Source organism: Bemisia tabaci, chromosome 4, assembly GCF_918797505.1.
Source record: "Bemisia tabaci chromosome 4, PGI_BMITA_v3".
In the NCBI taxonomy this organism is placed as follows: Eukaryota; Metazoa; Arthropoda; class Insecta; order Hemiptera; family Aleyrodidae; genus Bemisia; species Bemisia tabaci.
Genome location: NC_092796.1, coordinates 34,071,182 through 34,093,391, shown reverse-complemented (window position 1 = coordinate 34,093,391; position 22,210 = coordinate 34,071,182). Strand labels below are relative to the sequence as shown.

General features: G+C 38.7%; 2 protein-coding genes across 3 annotated transcripts; both read right to left on the bottom strand.

The window, feature by feature from the left end:
* Positions 1-43: 43 nt before the first annotated feature.
* Positions 44-15,307, bottom strand: LOC109036603 (protein kinase C-like 1B). 2 transcript variants are annotated; one of them, XM_019050935.2, is made up of 8 exons: positions 15,164-15,307; positions 9,616-9,678; positions 7,418-7,547; positions 6,173-6,204; positions 5,078-5,151; positions 3,835-3,979; positions 2,334-2,440; positions 44-356 (listed from the first exon to the last, which is right to left on the bottom strand). In XM_019050935.2, exons 2-7 carry the CDS (start codon positions 9,656-9,658, stop codon positions 2,343-2,345), a joined length of 522 nt encoding a protein of 173 aa, XP_018906480.2. In that variant the 5' UTR covers positions 9,659-9,678; positions 15,164-15,307; the 3' UTR covers positions 44-356; positions 2,334-2,342. The 2 variants fall into 2 exon arrangements, with proteins under 2 accessions (XP_018906480.2, XP_018906488.2); XM_019050943.2 differs by lacking the exon at positions 15,164-15,307 and adding an exon at positions 10,705-10,826.
* Positions 15,308-17,819: 2,512 nt separating this feature from the next.
* Positions 17,820-21,320, bottom strand: LOC109036615 (cuticle protein). Its single transcript, XM_019050955.2, has 2 exons — positions 20,720-21,320; positions 17,820-20,219 (listed from the first exon to the last, which is right to left on the bottom strand). The coding sequence occupies exons 1-2, from the start codon at positions 20,729-20,731 to the stop codon at positions 19,746-19,748; spliced, it is 486 nt and encodes a 161-aa protein (XP_018906500.2). The 5' UTR covers positions 20,732-21,320; the 3' UTR covers positions 17,820-19,745.
* Between the last annotated feature and the right edge of the window lie 890 nt (positions 21,321-22,210).

Sequence of the window (22,210 nt, the reverse complement as noted above, 5' to 3'; positions counted from 1 at the left end):
AGTGAAAACGTGTAAAACTAAGTTTAAGTAATACTAGACCGAATTTTTTTGCATTGAATTGACGCATTTATTTTTTACACTGAATACATTGAAAAAGCGTATAACTGGAAGAGAAGCATACAATTCGAAGCATAATTCAGTAACGTCTTCAGAGCAGAAGCGTACTCCGTGGCATGGCATTAATCAAATTCTTCACGCGGAAGAGCTCTCATTGCTAAAGCAAAGCGTTTAAAGCGATCGCCAGCAGGATTTGCATTTCAATTGATTTAAGCTCCATCCAGCGAATCAACCGTACACAGAACTGCAGCGACGACGTACCTTGTACTTGTAGGCATATAGGCGTCTGCCGAGTAGATCTGATGACAGAGAAAGAATGACAAAGTAACTTAAAGGTTAAATACAAGGGGTGTTCAACACACTTGGCATGAGACATGCCAACATTTGGTCGTATTAAGTTAAAACTATCTTCATCGTGAGCTGAGCCCCGAGACTCATAAAAATACATGCGTGACAGGGTCTATATCACAATGTAGTTCACTTTGTGTTATGTGCGTCAATTTGGATCATGCATTTATGTCAAACATTAATTGAGGAGCTTGGAGGAGGATGCGCATAAGTGCAGTTTTTGCTATTTCGAGAATACGAGCTTGAAGTTTCAAAATTACGTGAATCCTTATGGCGGAAAGAAAGTTCAAACTGACTTTTCAATTTTCACTTTACCGAATGAAAATAATCGCAACATTAAATTATCAAAGCTAATTAACATGAAGAGTTTGTGCGATAAACACCGATATTCACAAAATGAATCTGTCTTCTCCCTCTGTTTCAACTTGCAGTTGATCTTCAAGTCACCGTCGAAAAAGCGCCGCAACTTCGGTGGCCACGCAACTGTTCCTGCTCGGTGACTGTCTTTGTTGCATATTTACAAAATTGAAGGCACCTGGCACTGTGTCTTTTTCTGCGCACTTTATTGCAAGCATTACATGCATAAACTAATTTATTGCTGTTTTTATACGTGCTCCATGCACATTGATTCGCTTTCAGAAATTAAGCAGAAACTCAGCAATTGAGAGTATTTACGCATTTTGGATACATATATATTCTTGTTGGTTTTTAATGTACTGCACCGAGATAGGTTGGCGCCGCAGACTTCCTGTCATACTTTATTTTTTAGATGGACGTTTAGTTCTTTAAAACTTCCGTGATTTTTCGTCTTTGAGTGACGAAAAAGCTGTGAAAACTTTGAGGAATGAGATGAGTTTGTTTTCCTTTACAAAAATAAAATGGGCCTGTTGCAAACTTTTGCTAGAGCAAAAATATGGGTTGTTTCTCATAGATAATGCCTCAAAAATCACGATGAGCGCATTGGCAAAGTCTGAAATGCACTCATAACTTCACAGTCTGCGTAAAAATTTGCGGTTTTTTGAGCTTCCCGCTTCAAAAGCGATACTACGGCACAGGTGAACCTTTTGTAAGAGGAGTCGTTCCATCGTCGGCAATACTCATCATGGCCGACGCCAATCCGCCAAAACACGTGTGATGGACGAGATAATACCTGAACTGGATTAGACCAGATAACAATCGGCGTGTTTTAACGTTCATGTTTTCCACGCCCGCATTGATTGACCTTGAACTCTCCTCGAATTACGCGCAAAACTGCGCGCAAGTGTCGGCCATGATGAATATCGCCGACGATGGAGCGACTCCTCTAACAAAATGTTCACTTGTGCCGTAGTATCGTTTTTGAAGCGGAAGCTTAAAAAAACGCAAATTTCTTACGCAGATTGTGAAGTTATGAGTGCATTTGACTTTGCCGATGCGCTCATCGTGATTTCTGAGGCATTATCTATAAGAAACAACTCTTATTTTGCTCTAGCAAAAGTTTGCAACAGATTGGAGCTGAGATTTTTAAACACAGCAAACGAGATACGTGGTCTAGTAGTTTTACCGTTAGAAAGGAAATTTCTGATCTTCAGGCGTTCTCAAGGTCCTTAAGGTAAAGAATATTGAGCTGATTCGTTTTTCCTCAATAAAAAAAGTTCGTTTCACGGTATACTTTGTGAAAAGGTGAAACTTCTGTTTTCTTTAAGAGATTCCTAAAATTTTCTGAATCATAGTTTAAAACCTCAAAGCATCTGAAGAAAGGAGCTGATAACATGGCGCTCAGGACAACAGCACAAATTGACTACATTTTGCAATTTGGAACTATAAATTCTAGCCCGGTTAAAAACAACGTATGTGCCATTAGTTTCCTTATGCACATAAGTGTTTTTCCAGAAGAGCCAGAGTTTATAGTTCCAAATTGCAAAATGCAGTCCAAATAAAAAGCTTACCCTCAGAATTTAAAGGCCCGGCAGGGACTCGGTTGATGCACTTTTCTTGTGACCGCAGTCATGAGCCACATTCGGTTGGCAACGTTTGTGAATGTTGGTTTTGCATCCTGTAGAAAGGAATCGTCCTGATTAATCTATTATGTCTAGTTCAAGGTCCAGAAAACTAACAGTAGAGGATAAAACTGATATTTGTGCTTACGGTGTTTTTATAGCATTTCTTAGAATGATTCGATACTTATAGTCTGTTCGAGATGGGAAGAACCGTGGAAAGTCGGAATAATTAGCACTATTTTGCAGGGTGGGGGTGTCTCGACCCTTGTCAACTGTCACTTTTCGATGTTTCGCGCACGCTGCAGCCACCGCACAGGAGGCTATGGGCCTTGGAGCGGCGGTATTCCCCGGGATACGAACCTGGAGTCGCAAATTCCTGTGCTAGGCGCCAAGTGGCAAGCGACTCATTAGGAGTCAGCCTAATCGATCCATCGATAATATCTCAATTTTAGGATTTTTTAAAAAAAATCCCCGAACATCGTATCAAACCGTATATGACGTCAGGTATTCATGCAACTTTGAAAAAAAACTTTGGAAGCACTTCCCGGGAGAATATGTTGCAAAATGGAGACAAAACGATCCGCTACATTCAGCTGAAACGTACTTTCAAAGTTACTTAAACGTGTCAAATCTTATGTTTGAGTATACCTGAAGCACTACGATAAGATTTGTTAAAAATACGTCCTTAAATCCAGAAATTATCGATTGATGTGTCCAGCTTCGAACCATTCTCGAAGACGATGAAAACCTACCTCGAGGGTCATCTCAAAAAAACGTAAAAATCTTCAGAGTGTTTAGGAGTCCGTACCAGTGTCACGCAGCGTTACAAAGGGTAGGGTATCAGGTAAGGGATTACGTGACGAACTTTATAGATTTTGCTTGGAATTTCAACAAAATTTAAATTCGTCGTCCTCAGTGTTTTTGAAGAATCAGTGCTGAAAAACAGGCCTCTATGGGAAAAAAATCCACAGTTTATTGACTTTTTGGGAGATAGAGGGGGATAGAGTGTGAGGGCTGTGTAAAGTCTTGGGGAAAAGAATTCATCTTAACAATATAAATCCTCACATGGGAGTTAAAACTGTCACAAAACCTCCAAATTTAACATTATGTAGTGTATTTCAGTGGCGTGGCGTGAATTGCGATATGTTGATTGTTTATGCCATTTAAACCTATGGAAAAAGATCGATAAATAGGGTGTTCGCAGCGAACACTTTAATATCGATTCTTTACCATAGGTTCAAATGGCATAACAATCGATAAATCGCAATTCACGCCACGCCACTGGTGTATTTATGATCCTTTTATCGTAAAAATGAATTGGGGACAACTAGGGTCGAATTACAAACGGATCCAAAACTCATTTAATTTTCCACTGCCCTAAGATGACCTTGGGAAAACAATACTAAGAGAAAAGGTACTAAGATTTCATTGACGTTAAAAAATGACTGACCTTTACACTGAAGTCCTTGCTTGTATAAACCGTAGATCAAGGTACCGCAATGATTGCAGAAAGTTGGCTTCATGAACATGGTGGCTGCGAAGGAGTGGGGGTGCTTGCCTTTTTGAACTGAGGATCCGGCTCCATCATTGTCAACCTTAAATGTAGGAAATATAGGATGATTATAATGATCATGATGACTGATACATTTACTTTAACAGGTGCTTTAACATGCACGGCTCGGAGTTTACACGCCGAATGCAGTATTAATTTTTCATTATTACGAAGAGAGAAATTGTGAATACCAATATACAAACGAATCAATTTGTAATTGAAAATCTGAAATTTTCTTAACAAATATTTTTATAAAAATGTGATAAAAATCGCGAACTTCCTTGCGCGGTATTAATTTAGTTGGGACGCGTTTCGGGGTCGAGATGGCCCCATCAGCCGGCAGCGTTCACGATTTTTATTACTTTGACTGTCCCCTACAAAAGTTTCTGTAATACTTTTATTTTGTAAAAACGAGTAGGGTTGGATTGGGCATTTTTTAAAATGAGGATTCTGTATATACAAAATATTTCTTAGTTTCGTCGAAAACCTAGGTTTATTGTTAAAATAAAATATCCTTTTTTTTGTATGTATCGGAGATGAGGAAAAAAACCCAAAAATGCATTTAGAAATTATTATGTTTGATTCATAAAGAAATATTTTTGTGGAAAAACTGTTTTTAAACAAAATGGAGGATGTAATGTCCGTGACAACAAAAAACGAAAATAACCTTTAAAATTGTTATAATTATGTTACTGGACATTAAATATACCAACTTCCCGTTATATTAGACCCACACGTCACCTAGAATCTTAATAGGATTATTATGTGATGAGAAAATTCAATTTTGAAACAGTTTCTCAAAGTGCATGTCCGACAAGTGCAGTGTCCGTGGCGCTCTCTTTTTCACTGTAGCTCTTTCTGAGGTTTACAATATAAAGGTCCAGTTACACGATCAAATTGAGCCATCGAATTGGGCCTCTCATTGGTCGCATTCAGAATGCGACCAATGAGAGGCCCAATTTGATGGTTCAATTTGATCGTGTAACTGGACCGTAATGCAATTTTGAGGGGAAGGAAGGGATCCTCCTCGTGTCGGTCAGAGAAGTAGACCTCGCTCCTCAAGAAACTTGGTTCCTTTTTGTAGAGCTCAATACAAATGTTCGGTCGGTACCAAATTTTTATATTTAAAAATATATTTTACCTGCTGGGTATCTGTTTTGGGACATTCTGCGCGGACAACATTATGACAGCGCTTGTGGGTCACAAGAGAGCACCCTGGAACGGAAAAAATAAATGTTAACAAACACGCACGTTCATACAACGTTAACACGTTAACAAAACTATGTGTTAATGCAATCCAGTGGAAAGCATCACGTGACATCTAATTAAGGAATGGAGAAAGAGATAAGAAATAAAATTGATACATTTGACAACAGTATTCTATTTTCTATTGGAGGGTCGTAGAGCATTGCATGCTTATTTATACGGCATTTTACATATAATACTTTGAAAGTACTTTTCAATTTTTTGATTTTTTGAAAACTTCTTATTACGTGCATCCGACCTATTTTCTTCATTTTCGAAGGCATTTAAGGCGGCCAAACTGTCTGAATCCTTCCTTTAAGAACCCTTCGTATTTTTTTCACACTGAGGACAAGTTGCAGAAAATTGAATTTTCTTATTTAAAAAAGGAATCACTAATATTTCATGGAGAAGTATAATAATAATGCTTCCATCGAATACATTTCTTCCTTAGGTATTGACCAATGGCGAAGCGTGAGTGATCGATTATGGATATTCTCCCATTTGAAGCTATGATAAAGAATCGATTATTGAGGTGTTCGTTGTTAACACCCTGTTTATGGATCCTTTTCAATAAATTTAAATGTCAGATCAATCAATATATCGCAAAACACGCCACACCTCTGGTATCGTCGTATTGCTCTTGTTCTTACGTCTTGTTCTTTACGTATATCAGTTTGCAATATATCGATTGTCATGCCATTTGAACCTATGAAAAAGGATCGATAAACAGGGTGTTCGCAGCGAACACCTTAATAATCGATTCTTCGTCACAGGTTTAAATGGCATAACAATCGATATATCGCAAAGCACGCCACGCCACTGACGTATATGCTGAAATAAACAGGGGGAACAAATCGAAAATGAGCTGCATACTCTCCTCTTCGTCTATTTTATTGCGTATTCCACATTATACACGCAGCATTCAACTGAAATGACAATAATAGAATTCAAAAAAATTTGAGGGAGATAAAATGTGACAAATATGACTCACCTTGGCATTGATAACCTTGTTTACCCCAGCCCCTGCAAAAGTTAAATAAAGACAATGCTGATAAAAGTTCAAGTAACAATTGGATGTTATATTTAGGAAACGGATTCAGAGAATCGTATTGAATATTCAGTTTAAAATTACTCCAATTGTAGGTTGATTCATTAATCATCGAAAGGAGTTTTGTTAGGTACTGGTAAAAGTCAGCCAATCAACCTTGATATATTTAATTATAATAATCGAATTTGCATAACTCTTCTCACTTATTTATTTTTTTAAGAAAAACAAAAGGATTCTAGCAAGCAATTCGATATAAATCACCTCCCTCCACATAAGAACGTAACTGCATATCAATGTTGCCAATCTACTCGCAGATAGCATTTTTGACAGATTCTTGGGTAATTCTGACTGAAAATTTCACTGATTTTGTTTCTGATTTCATGCCAAATATCAGAAAAAATCCAGTCAAAAATTGTTCAGCTGCATTCTTGAAAAAAATTGTACTTTTTGCGTCAATTTTGCAACCTTGGAATAGAGTTATGTTCCTTCGTGTCGGGAACAACGAAATGCCGCAGGCAATCAGCAATCGTCGGAAATTCTCAAGCCGCCAATGAATTACGAGAGAAGCATAAAATTCTGGTTTAAAGTTTAAAGAATCAAGATTAGATGTACTGATTATTTAATGGTATCAGTGTAACAGTTTTTTTCCGTAAAAACGATGTAGTAACTAAAGCGAGCGCCTCAAGTGAAACCTCGTGACCTTTCAGTTTTGGGTTCAGATTGGATAGGCAACTAAACTAACTCTGGTACTAAGCGTTGAGTAGCACAAAAAATGAAGGCGCTCCGAGCCGAGAACATCGTTTCGAAGGACATTGCCTATTAAACCTCCACCATGCCGATGCGCATTGTTACGATGTTACGCTTCAGAAAGAAAAAGAACACCTAAACCGTTTTCAAATTGGCGATTGCTAATTGCCACTATAAATGCACACTTTGCATTAATATTGTCACTTCCACGGAAGGCGTTCTTGCGATGAACATTGGCGGATCCAGCAAATTGGCAACATTATTTTTCTCCATTTCAACTTATGGAAATATATCGATTCTTGGAGGGGCCAGGTACTCCGACAAGAATCGATTATTTAACATAGATTTAAATGGTGGGAGTCCGGTGTTGCCAAATTGCTGGATCCGCCTCTGGCGACAAAGGAAAGAGAAAGAGAGGAAAGATAGTGTAATATACTGTACCAAATGAATGCATCGCACTGGGAGCAAAATGAGGGTTGGGTCAGGAGAGTTGCTTTAAATGCGTGACCTTTGGCCTCGTGAACTTTTCCGCGCGAGGCGACAGCGTTTTTCCGCGCGTCGCCGCTCATTTCTACAATATTAAAAAATCACGATTGAAAAATCACCGATTTTACATTTTTCAGTATCGAATGAGCTCCTCGTTGATGTAAATCAATGTTTGAATTATAATTTATAAATAATTGTTTTTACTGATTATCAAGTTATGAATCTATGTCGATGGCTAAGGAGCAATACCGCCTGACTACAAACTAAAAATTTTGCAAGACAAACAGAACATTGCACCATTTTTGTAATTTTAAGGTTTGATTTGCAAGTTTTTCATACAATACAGCGCCATTACAGCGCATCTCTGAAGAATTTGAAAAAACTAAAAACATGAACTTTCGTATTTTACACTGTAGAATGCTGCTAAGCCGCTAACTCATTTCCGGCAGAATTGTCAGTTAGGCGGCATTGTTCCTTAGCCCTATAGATTTGCGCTATTAATCAACCTGTAATAGCGGATTGTTCAGCCGAAAAGAAAACAAAAAAGTAGTATAAAAAAGTCTGGCTCAAATCATGAGTGAAGTCACTGGTTTGGGTGTTGAACTTAAAGAGAAATAATCATAACCTCATTGAGATCTTCGCAAGAAAACGCCATTTGATGCTCCCTCTCCTCTCCTCTCCTCCCAGGCATTTCTTCAAATTACTATTCGTTGATAAGGGTCACTGGTTGAGCCGTGAGTTTCACACTGCCTTGGTAAAAATTGGCAGTAGAATCTGTGTTCCAAAATACCATAGACCTACGGCCGGTTGTAAGATTTCCAATAGCTTCTATAGCCGGCTACACGATTTCTTATAGCTTTTTATAGCCGATGGCGACTAAGCAACAGCCTGGCGATAAAGTGTATGCTAAACGTCACTAAGTACGGGTGCTAGGACTTAGTGAGTTTTTGGACTACTGCTCTCTTTTTGGGCCGTAGTATCTTGATTTATTTTGCGAGGAAAGCTCCGTATGTTTTATGAGTGCCTTCAGTTTCGTATGATACCGTGCAATACCTCTGGTGTGAAATAGTTGCTTCAAGCGCCGTGGTACGCTGCGGCGCGGCAGGCAGGCAGCCAGCGCGAAACGCGCATTGGCGCCTACAAACCTAACAGGGATACTTCACGCGTTGCGCAATGCGTGAAGTATCCTTGTTAGGTTTGTAAGCGCCAGTGCGTCGCCGCTACGCTTTGGCTCTAATATTTTAATCTGGCGGAGTCAGCGTTATTCAACTATGATTTTGAAATGTTTGCATATCCTGTATGGATTATTCTCATTCTAATTGATGAAAAAAAATATGTATTAAAGGAAAATATAATGTGTGTTTTGTAAATATTGAGGTGGTTCCGTATCAAACTTAATGATTTCCAAAGCACACGAATTTCTACACAATTTCTTATAGCATTTTATAATCGATGGCGAAGAAGCAACAGCCAGGCGAGAAAGTGTAAAGCCCAGCGATAGGAGCTATAGCCCGGCTGTTTAATTTTTTATCGCTTCGTATAGCCCGGCCGTATGATTTTCTCCGCATTCTGCAGCCAGCTAAATGATTTTCTGTAGCCTTCTTTAGCCAGCTATAAGAATTCCTACGGTATTTTGAAACGCGACTCTTATCGCCAATTTTTATCAGGGTGGTTATTATTTTTTCCTTTTTTAAATAATGGCGATTCCTTTAAATGGACGTATTTATGCTAAAAGGAGATATGTGCAAGTGGAAATATGGGGTGTGCTCGTTAGTTGGGTCATAAGAAACAATGTAAAAGTGGATATAGCTCCTTTTGAGAAAATTGAAAAGCGGGATTTGACATTAAATCAAAAGGAGCTAAGCGGCAAAATATGCTAACTCATGAGCCGCGGGCATGGCAAGAAAGCGTTGTGGACAGGCTCATGAGTTAAAGACACGGATCCGCGGCTCGGAGTCTCCATCGTCGCCGCTGACGTCTTTGGCGCTTTATATTCCCCATTCATTCTTATGGCCCGACCACTAACGAGCACACCCCATCTTTCCACTTCCACATATCTCCTTTTCGCATAAATACGTCCAAATTAATGTCCTAGTATTAGGTACGGAACAACATTCTTGATAGTCTGAAGACCTTTACTGAAAATTACTCACCCTCAGGTGCTTGAGGCTGGACATTGTTTCCTACCAGCTGCATTTTTATCGGGTTTCAGGGACCTACAAAGGATAAAAGGAAAAAAGTAGGAATTACACAGTCAGAAAAGTAACCAAACTATTGAGCTAATCTAGGAAGTTAAAAACAAAGTTCCGCAAGCTGTTGGTTCATTTATTGTGTTCGTTTAAATGTGCGACCTCGTTAAAAATTATTCGCCAGCCGCTAGGATGGAAGCTGGGTTACGTCGACGGTAATCCAATGCGTTACCCGATCGCAAGGCACAAAGCACAACTTCTGAGTGATGGGAAAGAAAACGAGAAGACGAGGAAACGAGAGTAAGTAAGTTCCGTGGGGCATTTTCATTTTGATCCGATGTCCATACCTACAGTTTTGGGTCGGATTTAACACAAAATTGTGTTGAGCAACCAAGTCATATGCGCTTATTAGGTACAAAGAAAAGTAACACAGAGTAACACCAAGCACGATAATTTTTAACTGTGCTGTGTAGGAAAAACGATTAACCGAGGAAAAAATATTGAGCACAAAAATGATGCCCCAAGCAATCTCACAACGTGAAACCATATTCAGAAATCAGAGAATGATACAGCCAACACAATAATGCAAACTACAACATCTGACAATAGATTTCAAAATATGTGCGTTACGAAGGCAGGAAGCGCTTTTTTTCTGTTAGAATATCGATGGTTAAAGCCGAAGACTTTGTGTCTTTATCGCCTTTAAAAATCTTTGATTATGTTTTTTTTTCTTAAGAGGAGACAAATCAAAACATCCTCTCGAAAGTTCTTGGAAATACGATTAAATAAGTGAAGAAAATTCTTAAAAAATATCGAGGAAAACGAAAAAATTGTGAAATGGTCTTCTTAGAAAGAAATTAAACACGAGTTTATCCCTGCGATGGCAAAATTTGAGTTTGGCATTTTATGACCTTAGCCATTGATGTATAATTTCCAAATTGTGAAATTTGAAGAATGAACATGCTGCGTGATATTTTTGAAGAACTTTTTACGATCATCAAAACCTAAAACTCGGTCAATTGGTGATTAGCCCTCGGCGTTTGGGACAATTACCGAAAAGCGATAGTCCCGACCGAAACTGTCTTTTGAGGACGGACGTAAAACACTAACTGAAATAACCCTCCGATTTTATGGATCATAAGAGAACGGTAAAGCTCTGGGGCGCCGGAAAGTAAACTGCCGATCAATGAAAGATTACTTCCTAGAAAATATAAATGGAACCCCTGGCATAGGTGCCTACTTGTTATGGAGTGCACGTATTTTGCGTGAAAATACATCACCACAAAAGCTTCAAACTTTGCATCGTGGCAACCGAGCGTGAAAGAAAAGGCCAGTGCTTTAAACACGCCAAGTAATTACTTAATTTTAGTATGTGAGGCAACTAAAAATTGGAGATTAATCTTGCAGTGCGACAACTATGGTGGAGAGGAAACAACGTCAGAGATGAGGGAAGTTTATATTGTGCACTACCAAAGATAAGGGCCACCCTGCCAAGTTTACGCAAGTGCGTATTACATTTTTGCGGAGTTTAACGCTACAGCCGTTCATTTTTTCCGACAAAAATTTACTTGTCTCTGGTTTTTTTTTTTACTCTCATCGGAGCAATGAGGGTGCAAGGCAAATAAATATATGCGCTCAAAGAAAAAAATTGGATCACGCAAGTGTCACTGACCTCCTGATAAGACCTGGTGATAAACAAAATAAATAATGAAATCTTCATTGTCAGGAATTAGTTTTTTTTTTGTTTTTTTGTTTGATAAAAAGCGTAGCCCAACTGAATAGAAAATGTGACCACAGTCACTCTCTTATCCATGGGATGATTTTTCTGGTTATGCAGTGATTAAAATAGGTTTGAAGAAAGCTTTTCTAACTCAATTTACCAAAACTTGTTGCCCCTCTGACCTTAGGACATTTAGATTTCCTCCCGAGCCCTGTTTTACATATAAATGCATGCTTTCTGGGGCTCATGCGAAAATCGAGATAAGCCCTTACGTTGGAAAAGCTAAAGTAATGTTCCAACTAACTTCAGACCTTCAACACAGCATTGACTTGATTAAAGCTGTAGTATAGTTATATATAGTAAAGTATAGCTGGATTGGAAAAATTGGAAAAATTGCTAAACATGCTACCATTGGTACCATGCTAAATTGCTACCACGGAAAAATTACTAAACTACGTATTTCGTTTACGACACTACAAATTCTCTGCCACAATTTTTTTAAAAACCAACTGACAATAAATGTTTTTGGGTCATATCTGTGTAATTTTATATGCTCTTTCAAGAAAATTCTGTAGGGATTTTGTGCAGGGATAGCCAGTCAATAGTTCCTTTAATGAAGTAAAAGAAAAACGGACTCTCGGAAGACTGCGATCGAAGTCCGGATTATAGTAATTTTGTATCGTCGATGTTGACTCAGAATCTTATCCAGTGACAAAAAACACATGACGATTTTATTCCAGTCAAAGGTGAATTAGTTGAGCCACGTTCTAATTGGGATCAATTTGGAAGCAAGGACGCCAAATTACCTCATGAATTATCAACAGTGAAGTGGATGAATGTAATGAAGTCATCACACGTGAACTCTCTGTTTGATCGAAACGACTTACCTCTATCCTAATATAGAACTCGACTCATGCCGAGCAAAAAAAGTGATCTTAATACTGCCGTATTCTGCCGTGCTAAGGAAAAACGCCGTATGAATATTCGAGAGTTGCCAGATTTTCTTCGATAAAATTTTTATTTTTGAGGAAAGCTATGGATATTTTTCCTTGAAATTTTCAGGAACTTTAGGTGAAATTGCGAACAAAATTATCTGAAAAATTGGAGGATAAATATTTACAAATTAACCCTGAAATTCGTGATTTACAAGGGGAAATTTTGGAACGCCTGAAGACTCATACGGCGTAGAGAGCAATGATGACGAGAACTTGAGATGAAAAGGAGAAACCCTTCGGCGCGGCGGTCGGCATGTAACACATATTACCGCCTTCATGACTGCATGAATACATCACGCATTGCGTCAAAGACAGTGCAGTTGATGCAGTCAGCAGTGGTCGGCGTGAAACGCTTACCGCACACAAGACTGCAGGAATGCTTCACGCGTTGTGCCAAACACAGTGCGGTCAACGCGGCGCGGCGGCGGAAGTTAAACTTATTAAACCACATTTATTTTTGTTCTTTCATAATTTTTTCGTTCATTTCTTATAAATGGAAGTCCTCGACTACACAGAGATAGGCTTACGAAACTTAACTTTCGCGCAAAGTTCCGTGAACTTTTGCCAGTAGTGTTGACAGGGCATTCACAAAAAATGTGTCCAACACGAGTAAACGCGTCTTATGCACTCCTCCCCCTCCAGCACGTTTACTTGATGGTTTTTATCGATGTTTCAAAACGAATGAGAAGGGGCGGCAAACTACATGCGGTCCATGGGCGGCAAATAAGTAAATCCGGTCCTGTATGCACACAAATTTATCCTCTACAACGCACTTTGGCGCTCTATGGCACCCCAGTGTCAAATGTGCCTCATTGAGAGTCACTGAAATATACCACAATACCAGCTTGGCGGGGCGCGTCTTGTCTACTTCGTCAAATGAAGGCGAATTAGTCTGCGTCGACGAAAACCACATTCATTCGCATTTCAGCACATTTCATTGAACCGTGTGAGACGAGTATTCACTCCGTGAGTTGAAAATGAAAAAATAGCCCAAACAAAGCACCCTCTTGTGGAATTTGCGGAAGTACAAACTGCCACTAACAGCCTATTCTTTGGGTACATTTTGACGAATTGGCATTGCTGTCGTGGAGCACGTGGTAAAGTGACATTCAGGGTCATGAGGCCGCGGGCGCCAGCGATGGGTCGATGTGACGCTGTCCGCACCGGGACGTCTCCTCATTAGCAGGTCGCTAAAAGACGTTACTGAGCGAAAATGGACGTACCCTTGCTAAAACGAACTATGTGCAAAGGATGTGCATGCAACTTAGTTTATTTTAGCAGAAATAAGTGCAAATATGGTTCAAGATGTTGTCAAATTATATATTATTTCAGCCTCACTCCATTGGAACATGCGAATTTAGGGTCGATTCAAAGCTCAATTGGACGTATTTCTGTCAAACGGAACTAAGCGTCATAGGGGGAGGAAGGTAGAGGGGGGCTTTGATTGGCGGTGGAGTTGCAAGATAATGCTGAGAATCAACTCTTTCCTTCATTTAAGCCCATGTAAAATATTCACATTTTATCGCACAACCTGGCAACCTTGCGAAGAGGTTGCTCGCAGCGCAAAAGCTTTCTTTCCCATTCATCGCTTGATCATTTGCGTTCACACGTGGGTCTCGCGCTCTCGGTTTAGACATAGCATATGGAAATAGCCATTTGTAAACACAACCATCAATAACAGTTGATGTTGCCAACTTTCGTGCGAAATTCCCAGCTAGTCTTGTCTTGAAAACTTAATTTGACGAATTCGCATCAAGCGGCAACTTCGTGACGAACCATTCTGCGCGTCCTGTCCAAGACGAATCGCAGTGTGCGTCAAAAGTCGAGCGTCAAAGAGTATTGCTTACTTTTTAGCAATGCGTCCACAGCTTCGTTCTATGTTTACGGATGTTAAAATTAACAATTTTCATCCCACACCCCTGTTGAGAAATAAACGATACTCCCGTCATTGATTGCGTTTCAATTTCTCGTGTAACTTGTTAACCTAAAAATTGGGAAAAAACCACTTTACCCGAATTTTTTTGTAACGATTCGTATCCGGGCTTGCAAACACAGGTTGTGCAAAAATTTTGCTTATCTACATCCGCCATGCTAGTTATTAGAGGAACCAAGAGACTATATTCTTTGTCTTCCAAACGAAGGAACGTGCCTTACATTTAGGCACAAATTGAAATATTGACTCAAACAAAATATGCAAATATGTCATTAATTTGACCTAGTTCTGGTCTGGTTACTTTTCAAGATATTTCAACATTATCAAATCGTTTAATCTGTTTAACATTGAATGAAAAAAATCAAAGATGATTTACAGAACGGTTTGCTAGACCTAGGGTATACGTCTCGTGTACCCTTGGTGTGTGAAAACGAAGGCTCAATTAAAGAAGAAGCAGAGGGAAAAAGAGAAGAAATAGAAGAAGAGAAAGAAAAAGAACGAAGAGAAAGAAAGAATTTTTTGAAAATAGGACATTGCAAGTATAAAAATTAAAGAAACAAAAATATTTACAAAGAAGCTTTTTTTTTTATTCTCTGTAATAATACCTATGTCCTGTTTTTCCTAACGAAGAAATGTATCATTACTATTTTTTGGACTTTCATTTGAAATTTTGCCTTTATACTAGATATATTAAGAAATATATAATTTAGACGTCATAATAATAACTTAACATACTGGAAGTGATTAAAAATGTATGAGAGCGAACGCAACAGCTCAATAGTGACATCATTTGTTTACATCCTCCTTAGATCCAGAAGATTTGAAGCTTTGAGGTAAATATAAATATTATGGTGGATAACTTACAGTGAAGAGCTCCTGTTTACGATGAACACTTGTTGAACTTGACTCAGTGGAGAACGGTGCTGAGAAGCTACGGTCCGTTAGGTGGATCGTCACTGCGCAGATCCCCACCTAATCCCCCAACCCACGGTCTCGGCTCCCCCTCGCGCGCTTCGGCCGTACGTACACCAGCAGAAGAAGAGTCGCGCTGGAACGCCGCCAAACGACGGAATTTGCGTATTTGTGCGAAAATAACGCGCCATTACTCTGCCGTGTTAAGGAAGAACGCCGTATGAACATTCGAGAGTTGCCAAATTTCCCATGATAAAGCATGAATTTTTGACAACATTCATGCATATTTTACCTTGAAATTTTCCGATAATTTAGATTAAATTGTGTACAAAATTGTCTGAAAATTTGGGAAAATAATGCTCACAATTTTCCCAGTAATTGCAGTTTTAAACGGAGGAAACTTCGCAACGTCTGAGGGCTCATGCGACGTTTTTCCTTAGCACGGCAGTGCTGCCGTGTTCGTCGTAAATCACAACGAAAATATCAATCAAATTTTGTTCAGAAATTATTTTAAAATTTGGAATCCCGAAAGCTTAAAATTCGTTGACTGGTTGGGCCGAGTTTATCAGAAAGGAACCAACCCACATTTTCGAAAAAAAAATTAAGTTAAGAATGTTTTTGAGTTTCACTTGCCGTAAATTTTCTCCTGGCAAAAATAAAAAGTCTACAAACAAAAAATGTTTATGATTAAAGGAGTTAAAGTTAATTTTTTACATTGAGCCTAATGCAGGAAATGCAGGAATAAAACTTCAAACCTCTTTTTCTCAGTTTCAACTAAATGTGGGTTGGTTCCTTTCTTATGAACTCGGTCCAATTGGTATAGTGTTTATGCTAAAAAGAACCAGAGCAGTGGCGTGGCGTGCTTTGCGATATATCGAATGATATACCATTTAAACCTATGGGAAAGGATCGATAAACAGGGTGTTCGCAGCGAACACCTTAATAATCGATTCTTTACCATAGGTTTAAATTACATATCAATCGATTTATCGCAATTAATGCCACGCCACTGAACCAGAAGCGGGAGGGAAAGAGGGGGTATGCCCGTCAGTTGAGGACCGTAAGAATAAATGGGAATTATAAGGCGCCAGTGACGTCAGCTGCGAAGCGACGATGGGAACAAGTAGCTTTAACTCATGAGCCCTGTTCACAACGCTCTAGTCACATGCCTTCGGCTCATGAGTTTGCATATTTTGCCGCTTAGTTCCTTTTGGTTTAGTGTCAAATCCCAATACCTATTTCATTTTTCCAAAAAGAATCACGGGCCCGCTTTTACATTGCTTCTTATGCCGCTCAAGCGAGCACACCCCATCTTTCCCAAATGTCTCTGGTTCCTTTTAGAACAAATACATCCAATTACAGAGCGACACTTTTTTGGTAGTAAAAGGATCTAGATGCAATACCTAGTTTCTTTAAATGTGCACTCTGTTATTCAGATGCTATAACGAACGGCGATTCCCGTGCATTTCTTAAGAGGCGAAGAAAGCGGAAGCGCCTTCAATTTTTGAATATGCAACACGCACATTCGTGGAACACGAATAGTTGCATGAAGGCGCCGCAATCAACTCACAATCGGTGAGGTATTCGTAGGTAGAGACAATCACCTATTTGATTCGGTCATTCTATAAGAAAGACTTAAGCACCAGCAATGGAGATGTTGCATGTGTGAGGAATTTGCAATTTGACTATTGATTCCTATGTAAAAGTTTGCGAGAAACACGATGGTGCCATTGGTTTTCTCTGAAATCAACTATCAAGCTCAAAAAAAGCTCTCAAGTTAAGGTCAAAATGGAGGGGATATCCCACGCTATCCTGAGAGTCCACCTCTACATCAAGACAAACTCTCCATGCAAAGATAGGGAGCAAATACATTGACAGGGCTGCCATTTTATTTGGGGACTCTAAAACTGAAAACGCGGCAACCCTGCTAGTGCATTTGCTCCCTATCTCAGCATGGAGAGTTTGTCTTGATGCAGAGGTGGACTTTCAGGATAAGGTGGGATATCCCCTTCATTTTAGCCTCAACTTGAGAGCTTTTTTTGAGCTTGGAAGTTGATTTCAGAGAAAACCTAGTGGCACCATCGTGTTTCTCGTGAATCAGTAGTCAAATCGCAAATTCCTCACACACGCAACATCTCCATTATAATACGAGAGGAAAAGTAAAAAATGTTTTAATCGATTCTCTCTAAATTTTGAAGCTTTGGGATATTAAAGCGGTGAATTTATACATCACATCTTAATATGTAATTTGAAAAATAGAATGAAATTGTGAATCAACCACTGTACTAATTGCGAGGGGCGTTGGTTCATTTGAAAGGTGTTGTTCTCAATGCTTCGGGAAAACTATAAATTATTTTCTGGGGTTCGTCCCCGATTTTTAAATCCCTAAAAACTCATAAATTGGATGAGGGGAAGTGGGGGTTTTTTGTTTTTGTTTTTCGGAAAAGTTTTGTTGCTACGCATCTTACTTTACCGTTTGCTGTCTTTTTATCAGCTGTTTTCATTCAACAATCATCATTAAGTGAGGTTACTTCCAACACTCAACTGCCATCAACTTACATTTTTCTTTTCCCGCGTTTTTTTTTTTTTTTTTTTTTTTTTTTTACGGTTTTTCATGATTGGTTCCATCTTTTTCCTATTGCCAATTTTTCCTCATTAAGTCAATAACCTCCAAGTTTTTTTTCTCATTTCCGATCAGAACTTTTCACGCTGTTTCTTTTCAATGTGTATAAATATGTTTATTATTAATTTCCATTTTCATTTCATCCTTTTTCTTCTGATTTATTTTTTTTAATTTAAAAATTGAACTTTTCAGTTATGATTTTGTTAAAATAATAATAATTTTTACTAATTTTAATTTTAAATTTAACAGTTGTTATGAGTGAAATTTTCAATGACCGAGGCGGTCGTCCTCCAAAACGTGGTCGCGTTTTCCAGAATTCTTTGCATGTTCGTTTAGTGAAGCAAGAACTTAACTCTGTTATTAGTATAGAAAATCAAAGTTTCATTTCTTCATTTCGGAAGTATAAAATTGATGATCAGAACTTTGATGAAAATTTTGTTACCAAATTTTCAGTCGGTTCAATGAATATAATTTGTCATCATTGTGATGCTCGCCATTTTCAGGGTGAAATGTCCAATGGTCATTTTAATAACTGCTGCCAAAATGGCTTAATTTCTTTACCGAGTATTCGGACAAATACCGATTTGAAATCATTATTTTTATATTCTCCAAATTTCATAAAGCATATCAGAAATTATAATAGTGCTGTTGCTTTTGCCTCTTTCTCTGCAAATCGAATTGATATTCCGGGTGATGGACCTTATTGCTTTAAAGTTCAAGGATCCATATATAGGTAAGTTTATTACCGGAACCAGAATGCAGACTGAACATGGAAAAAACGAAGAAGAAAAAGCGGAAAAATTAGATGAAGTTAAAACAGGAGCAGAAAAAGAAGAAGAACCAGAAGGAACAGCTACTGAAGAAGAAAAAGAAGAAGCAAAAAAAGAAAAGACAAAAGGAGGAAAGAAGAAGAGCAAAGTTGTAGGAAATATAGGAAGAAAAGCAGGACAGAAATGGCAAAAGAAGAATCAACAATTTAATCGAAAAAAAAGCAAAGTATTTAAAAAATAAAAAAAGATCTTCTTTAAAATTAGTTTGAAAACAAATGTAAAACCTAAAAAATAATTTTGTATGAAGATTAAAACAAAATTTTAGTTTAAAGTTTACTAAATAAAATTACAATTTTTGAAAACATTTGTTATATTTATTCTCTCAAAAAAATAATTAGACCCGATTCAAAGACAAAACAGAAAATTAAATGAAAATAAATAAATAAAAAAAAAAAAACATGTGAAAGTGAAAAGTGTACAGGAAAAATAAGGGGCTGCGAAGCAGCCCCATAAGCCCCTAGTTTATTATATAATCTACGATTTAAAGCGGGTCGATTTTTACACTTTCTAATGTTTTCCAAGTATTTTTATTTTTGGCATTGAGGTCTCTTTAAGAATGACCGAACCAATTACTGGCCTTTGATACTCTGACCTCGGTACTCTGTTATTAGGGTGATTCAACCAACGACAAGTCTCATGGCCCCATGAAGAGATAGAAAAAAGAGAAAGTGCCTTTAATTTTGAACATGCAACACGCATATCCGTGGATCACGAATAGTTGCATTATGACGCTACAGTCCAAGCCAATTTGATAATTTCAGTCTTTAAGAAGCAAAATCGCCTCCAATTTTTATTTTCGAGTATGTAGCCTCTACATCCCGGATACAGAAAATATGAGCCAAAAAAAAAATAAATAAAAAAATAAAACAAAAAACAAAAAAAAAAACTTTGCAAGTATGAAAAAAGTTCGAGAAAAATACAAAATCAGGCTGTACAACTTGTTTAAAAACTTTTAAATTTGTCTTAAAAGCGTCACATTCAAAAATAATTATACTGATCGAATTGATTTGAATGGTGTTTATTTAAAATTTAAAACTGAGCAACATTTTTGAAAACCGATCACATTTGATGACTAGAGATTTCAGGCGTGCTTTCCGTAGACCGGGGTAGCGTGGTAGGCAGGCGATGGAGACGGGGAGTAGTGGAGGACAGGGGCTGAGATGGGGTGGTGAGCAGGGGCTGAGATGGGGTGGTGAGGAGGCTCCTTGTGGACGGTGGCCTCGAAGCCGTGGCCGTTGTCGGCGTAGTGGACGACTCGCTTCGTCCCGTCGGCCTCCACCAGGGAGTAGAAGCCCTTGACGTAGTGCCCGTCGCGGGACTCGGCCTGGGCCTTCACGTCGTGGGTGTGCGGGTCGTGCACGCTGTACTCGAATTTGTAGTTGGGGTGTGAGTCAGGGTACGACTCGTGGCCGTAACTTCCGTGGGACTCCGCACCGTGGCCGTAACTTCCGTAAGATGCTGCTGCGGCGCCGTGGGATGGGGCAGTTTTCACGTATGCTGAGGAGCTGGCGTAGCCGCAGCTAGCCACGGTTGCGAGGGCAGCCAAGATGCAGAACTGGAACGAAAGATAACATGCATTAGTTTCATATTATCAGTAATAATTTCCTTATTGGTGGGTCAAACTTTTTGAATAAAAGTAATAATTTCCTTTCGTTCTCCTTCGATAAGCGGAGAAAAACATATCATAATTTGTATAAGTATGCAAAACACACTTTTTAAGACATCCAAACAATAATAGCGTAAGTATCAATATCCCGTGAGAACACTTGTCTATCTAAAGGTAGAAATAATGTGAAAAAATCTTGCACTTCAGCATGTAGGCATTGCGTTTGAAAGTCTTTCTTGTCATTAAGGATTAGTATAAATGCATGTATTTAGACATTTTTGAATTTATTAATGCGCCCTAAAATGTTCACTATACGTAAGCTTTAAAATCACAGGTGCTTGGACATAGGTAATTTTTTTGTGGACTCTTTTGAACGAAATCCAGGTCTGGTCTTTGGACGTATCTTTCCTCAAGTTTCAGATTTCAAATAATTCAGAGAATCAACATACCTTGAAAACCATTTTGATGGATTAGATTTGATGCAGTTTGTTTTGAAGCACGGTGATGACTGATGATAGAATGGAGCATTACCGTGAGTTTTATACCCGAAACTCATACAAGTGAAAGACGATCTGAAGTCAAGCGTAAAGGACTAGAGTCGGTCCAAATTGAGAAGTGGATGTGCAAGACGCAGTAGGCGTGAAGGGAGGACGGCTCGAAGTTATTTCGCGTCCATTTTTGCATGCATTATGTAAGTCACGGGACCTATCATCTATGAAATAAACTTGAGCATGAAAGTATGTATTGGTAAATTTGAGAAAAATCCTCGGTTTTCATGGATTCAAAGTTTTCGGCTCAGATAACAGAAGTTTTTTATATTTAATAGGAACTAAACTTAAGGTCAGGCAACCTAAGTTTTAATGTCAATCGTACATTTGTTACATTCTGCTGTATATCTTTATACTGTTGTTTTTGTGAGTAGTCGTATTCTTCATCAAAGACATGATTATTTGAGCCGAAGTTCAATTTCTGTACATTGCGGACAGCGGACACCCCTTGAGCACAAATCTCACCTTATTCGACGGTTTACTGACGTTCGAATGAAGAAAACTATTGCGCCTTCAACTGATTTGGATATCGACGGTGAAACTACCAAACCACGTATCTCGTTTGCGGTGTTTTAAAATCTACGCTCACATTTTATTTTTTTGAAGTAGACCAAATCAATATCATTCCTTGAAATTTTCACGGAATTTTCTTCGCACAAAGAGGAAAAATCACAGAAATTTTCAAGACTGGATGTTAAGTAGTTTTTCATTTAAAAAATAAAGTATGACAGGAAGTCTGCGACGTCGCAAACCGAGATACGTGGTTTGGTAGTTTCACCGTCGATATGCAACATGGCCATCCAGCGAGCTTTAATAGTCGCATCGACGCGTTGGTATTAAAAGCTCATGTTGTGTGTTGTGTCGTCGTGCCTTTCGGCCGAGTTAAGCTGGGCTGGGCTCTTTCTTGTTTAGTCGTTAGAACCGGAAAGAAATTTTTGTTATGCAACTTTTTTCCTTAAATGTTTCTTTTTCCCCCTTTTAACGCAAATTCTGACATGTTTTGGCTCCAAGCTTCCAGTGTGGAGATTAGTACTGAATACAGCGTGAATCAACCTCAGGAGTACATAGCGGAGTAGATTCAAAGTTATTAGTAATTGCGCCGTACATTCAACTGCAGGAAATTTGCATGATATCGGAATCACACGCTGAATTTGGCAGCTGAATACGAAAGTCAAAAATCATCGCTCAACGACTGAAATTTCGCAAATTCGAGTTATTTCCTCCCAGATTTGTGTTAAATCTATTCAAATAGTTCAGAAAAATTCGACATTATACGATGGTCGCTGAAATTCAGGCATCAGGCCGATGACTTCAGACTTCCTCATTCAAGCGACATTCAGCTCCCACATTCAGCGTGTGATTCCGGCATGAATGACTGGGCAAAATCAGCCC

Excerpts from the sequence above, each read along its gene's own strand:
- LOC109036603 (XM_019050935.2), bottom strand. The coding sequence starts at position 9,658 with ATGCAGCTGGTAGGAAACAATGTCCAGCCTCAAGCACCTGAGG. Across the intron at positions 3,980-5,077 it reads CCAAAACAGATACCCAGCAG|GTTGACAATGATGGAGCCGG; the intron begins GTAAAATATATT and ends CCTACATTTAAG. Across the intron at positions 2,441-3,834 it reads GCAAGGACTTCAGTGTAAAG|GATGCAAAACCAACATTCAC; the intron begins GTCAGTCATTTT and ends TCCTTTCTACAG.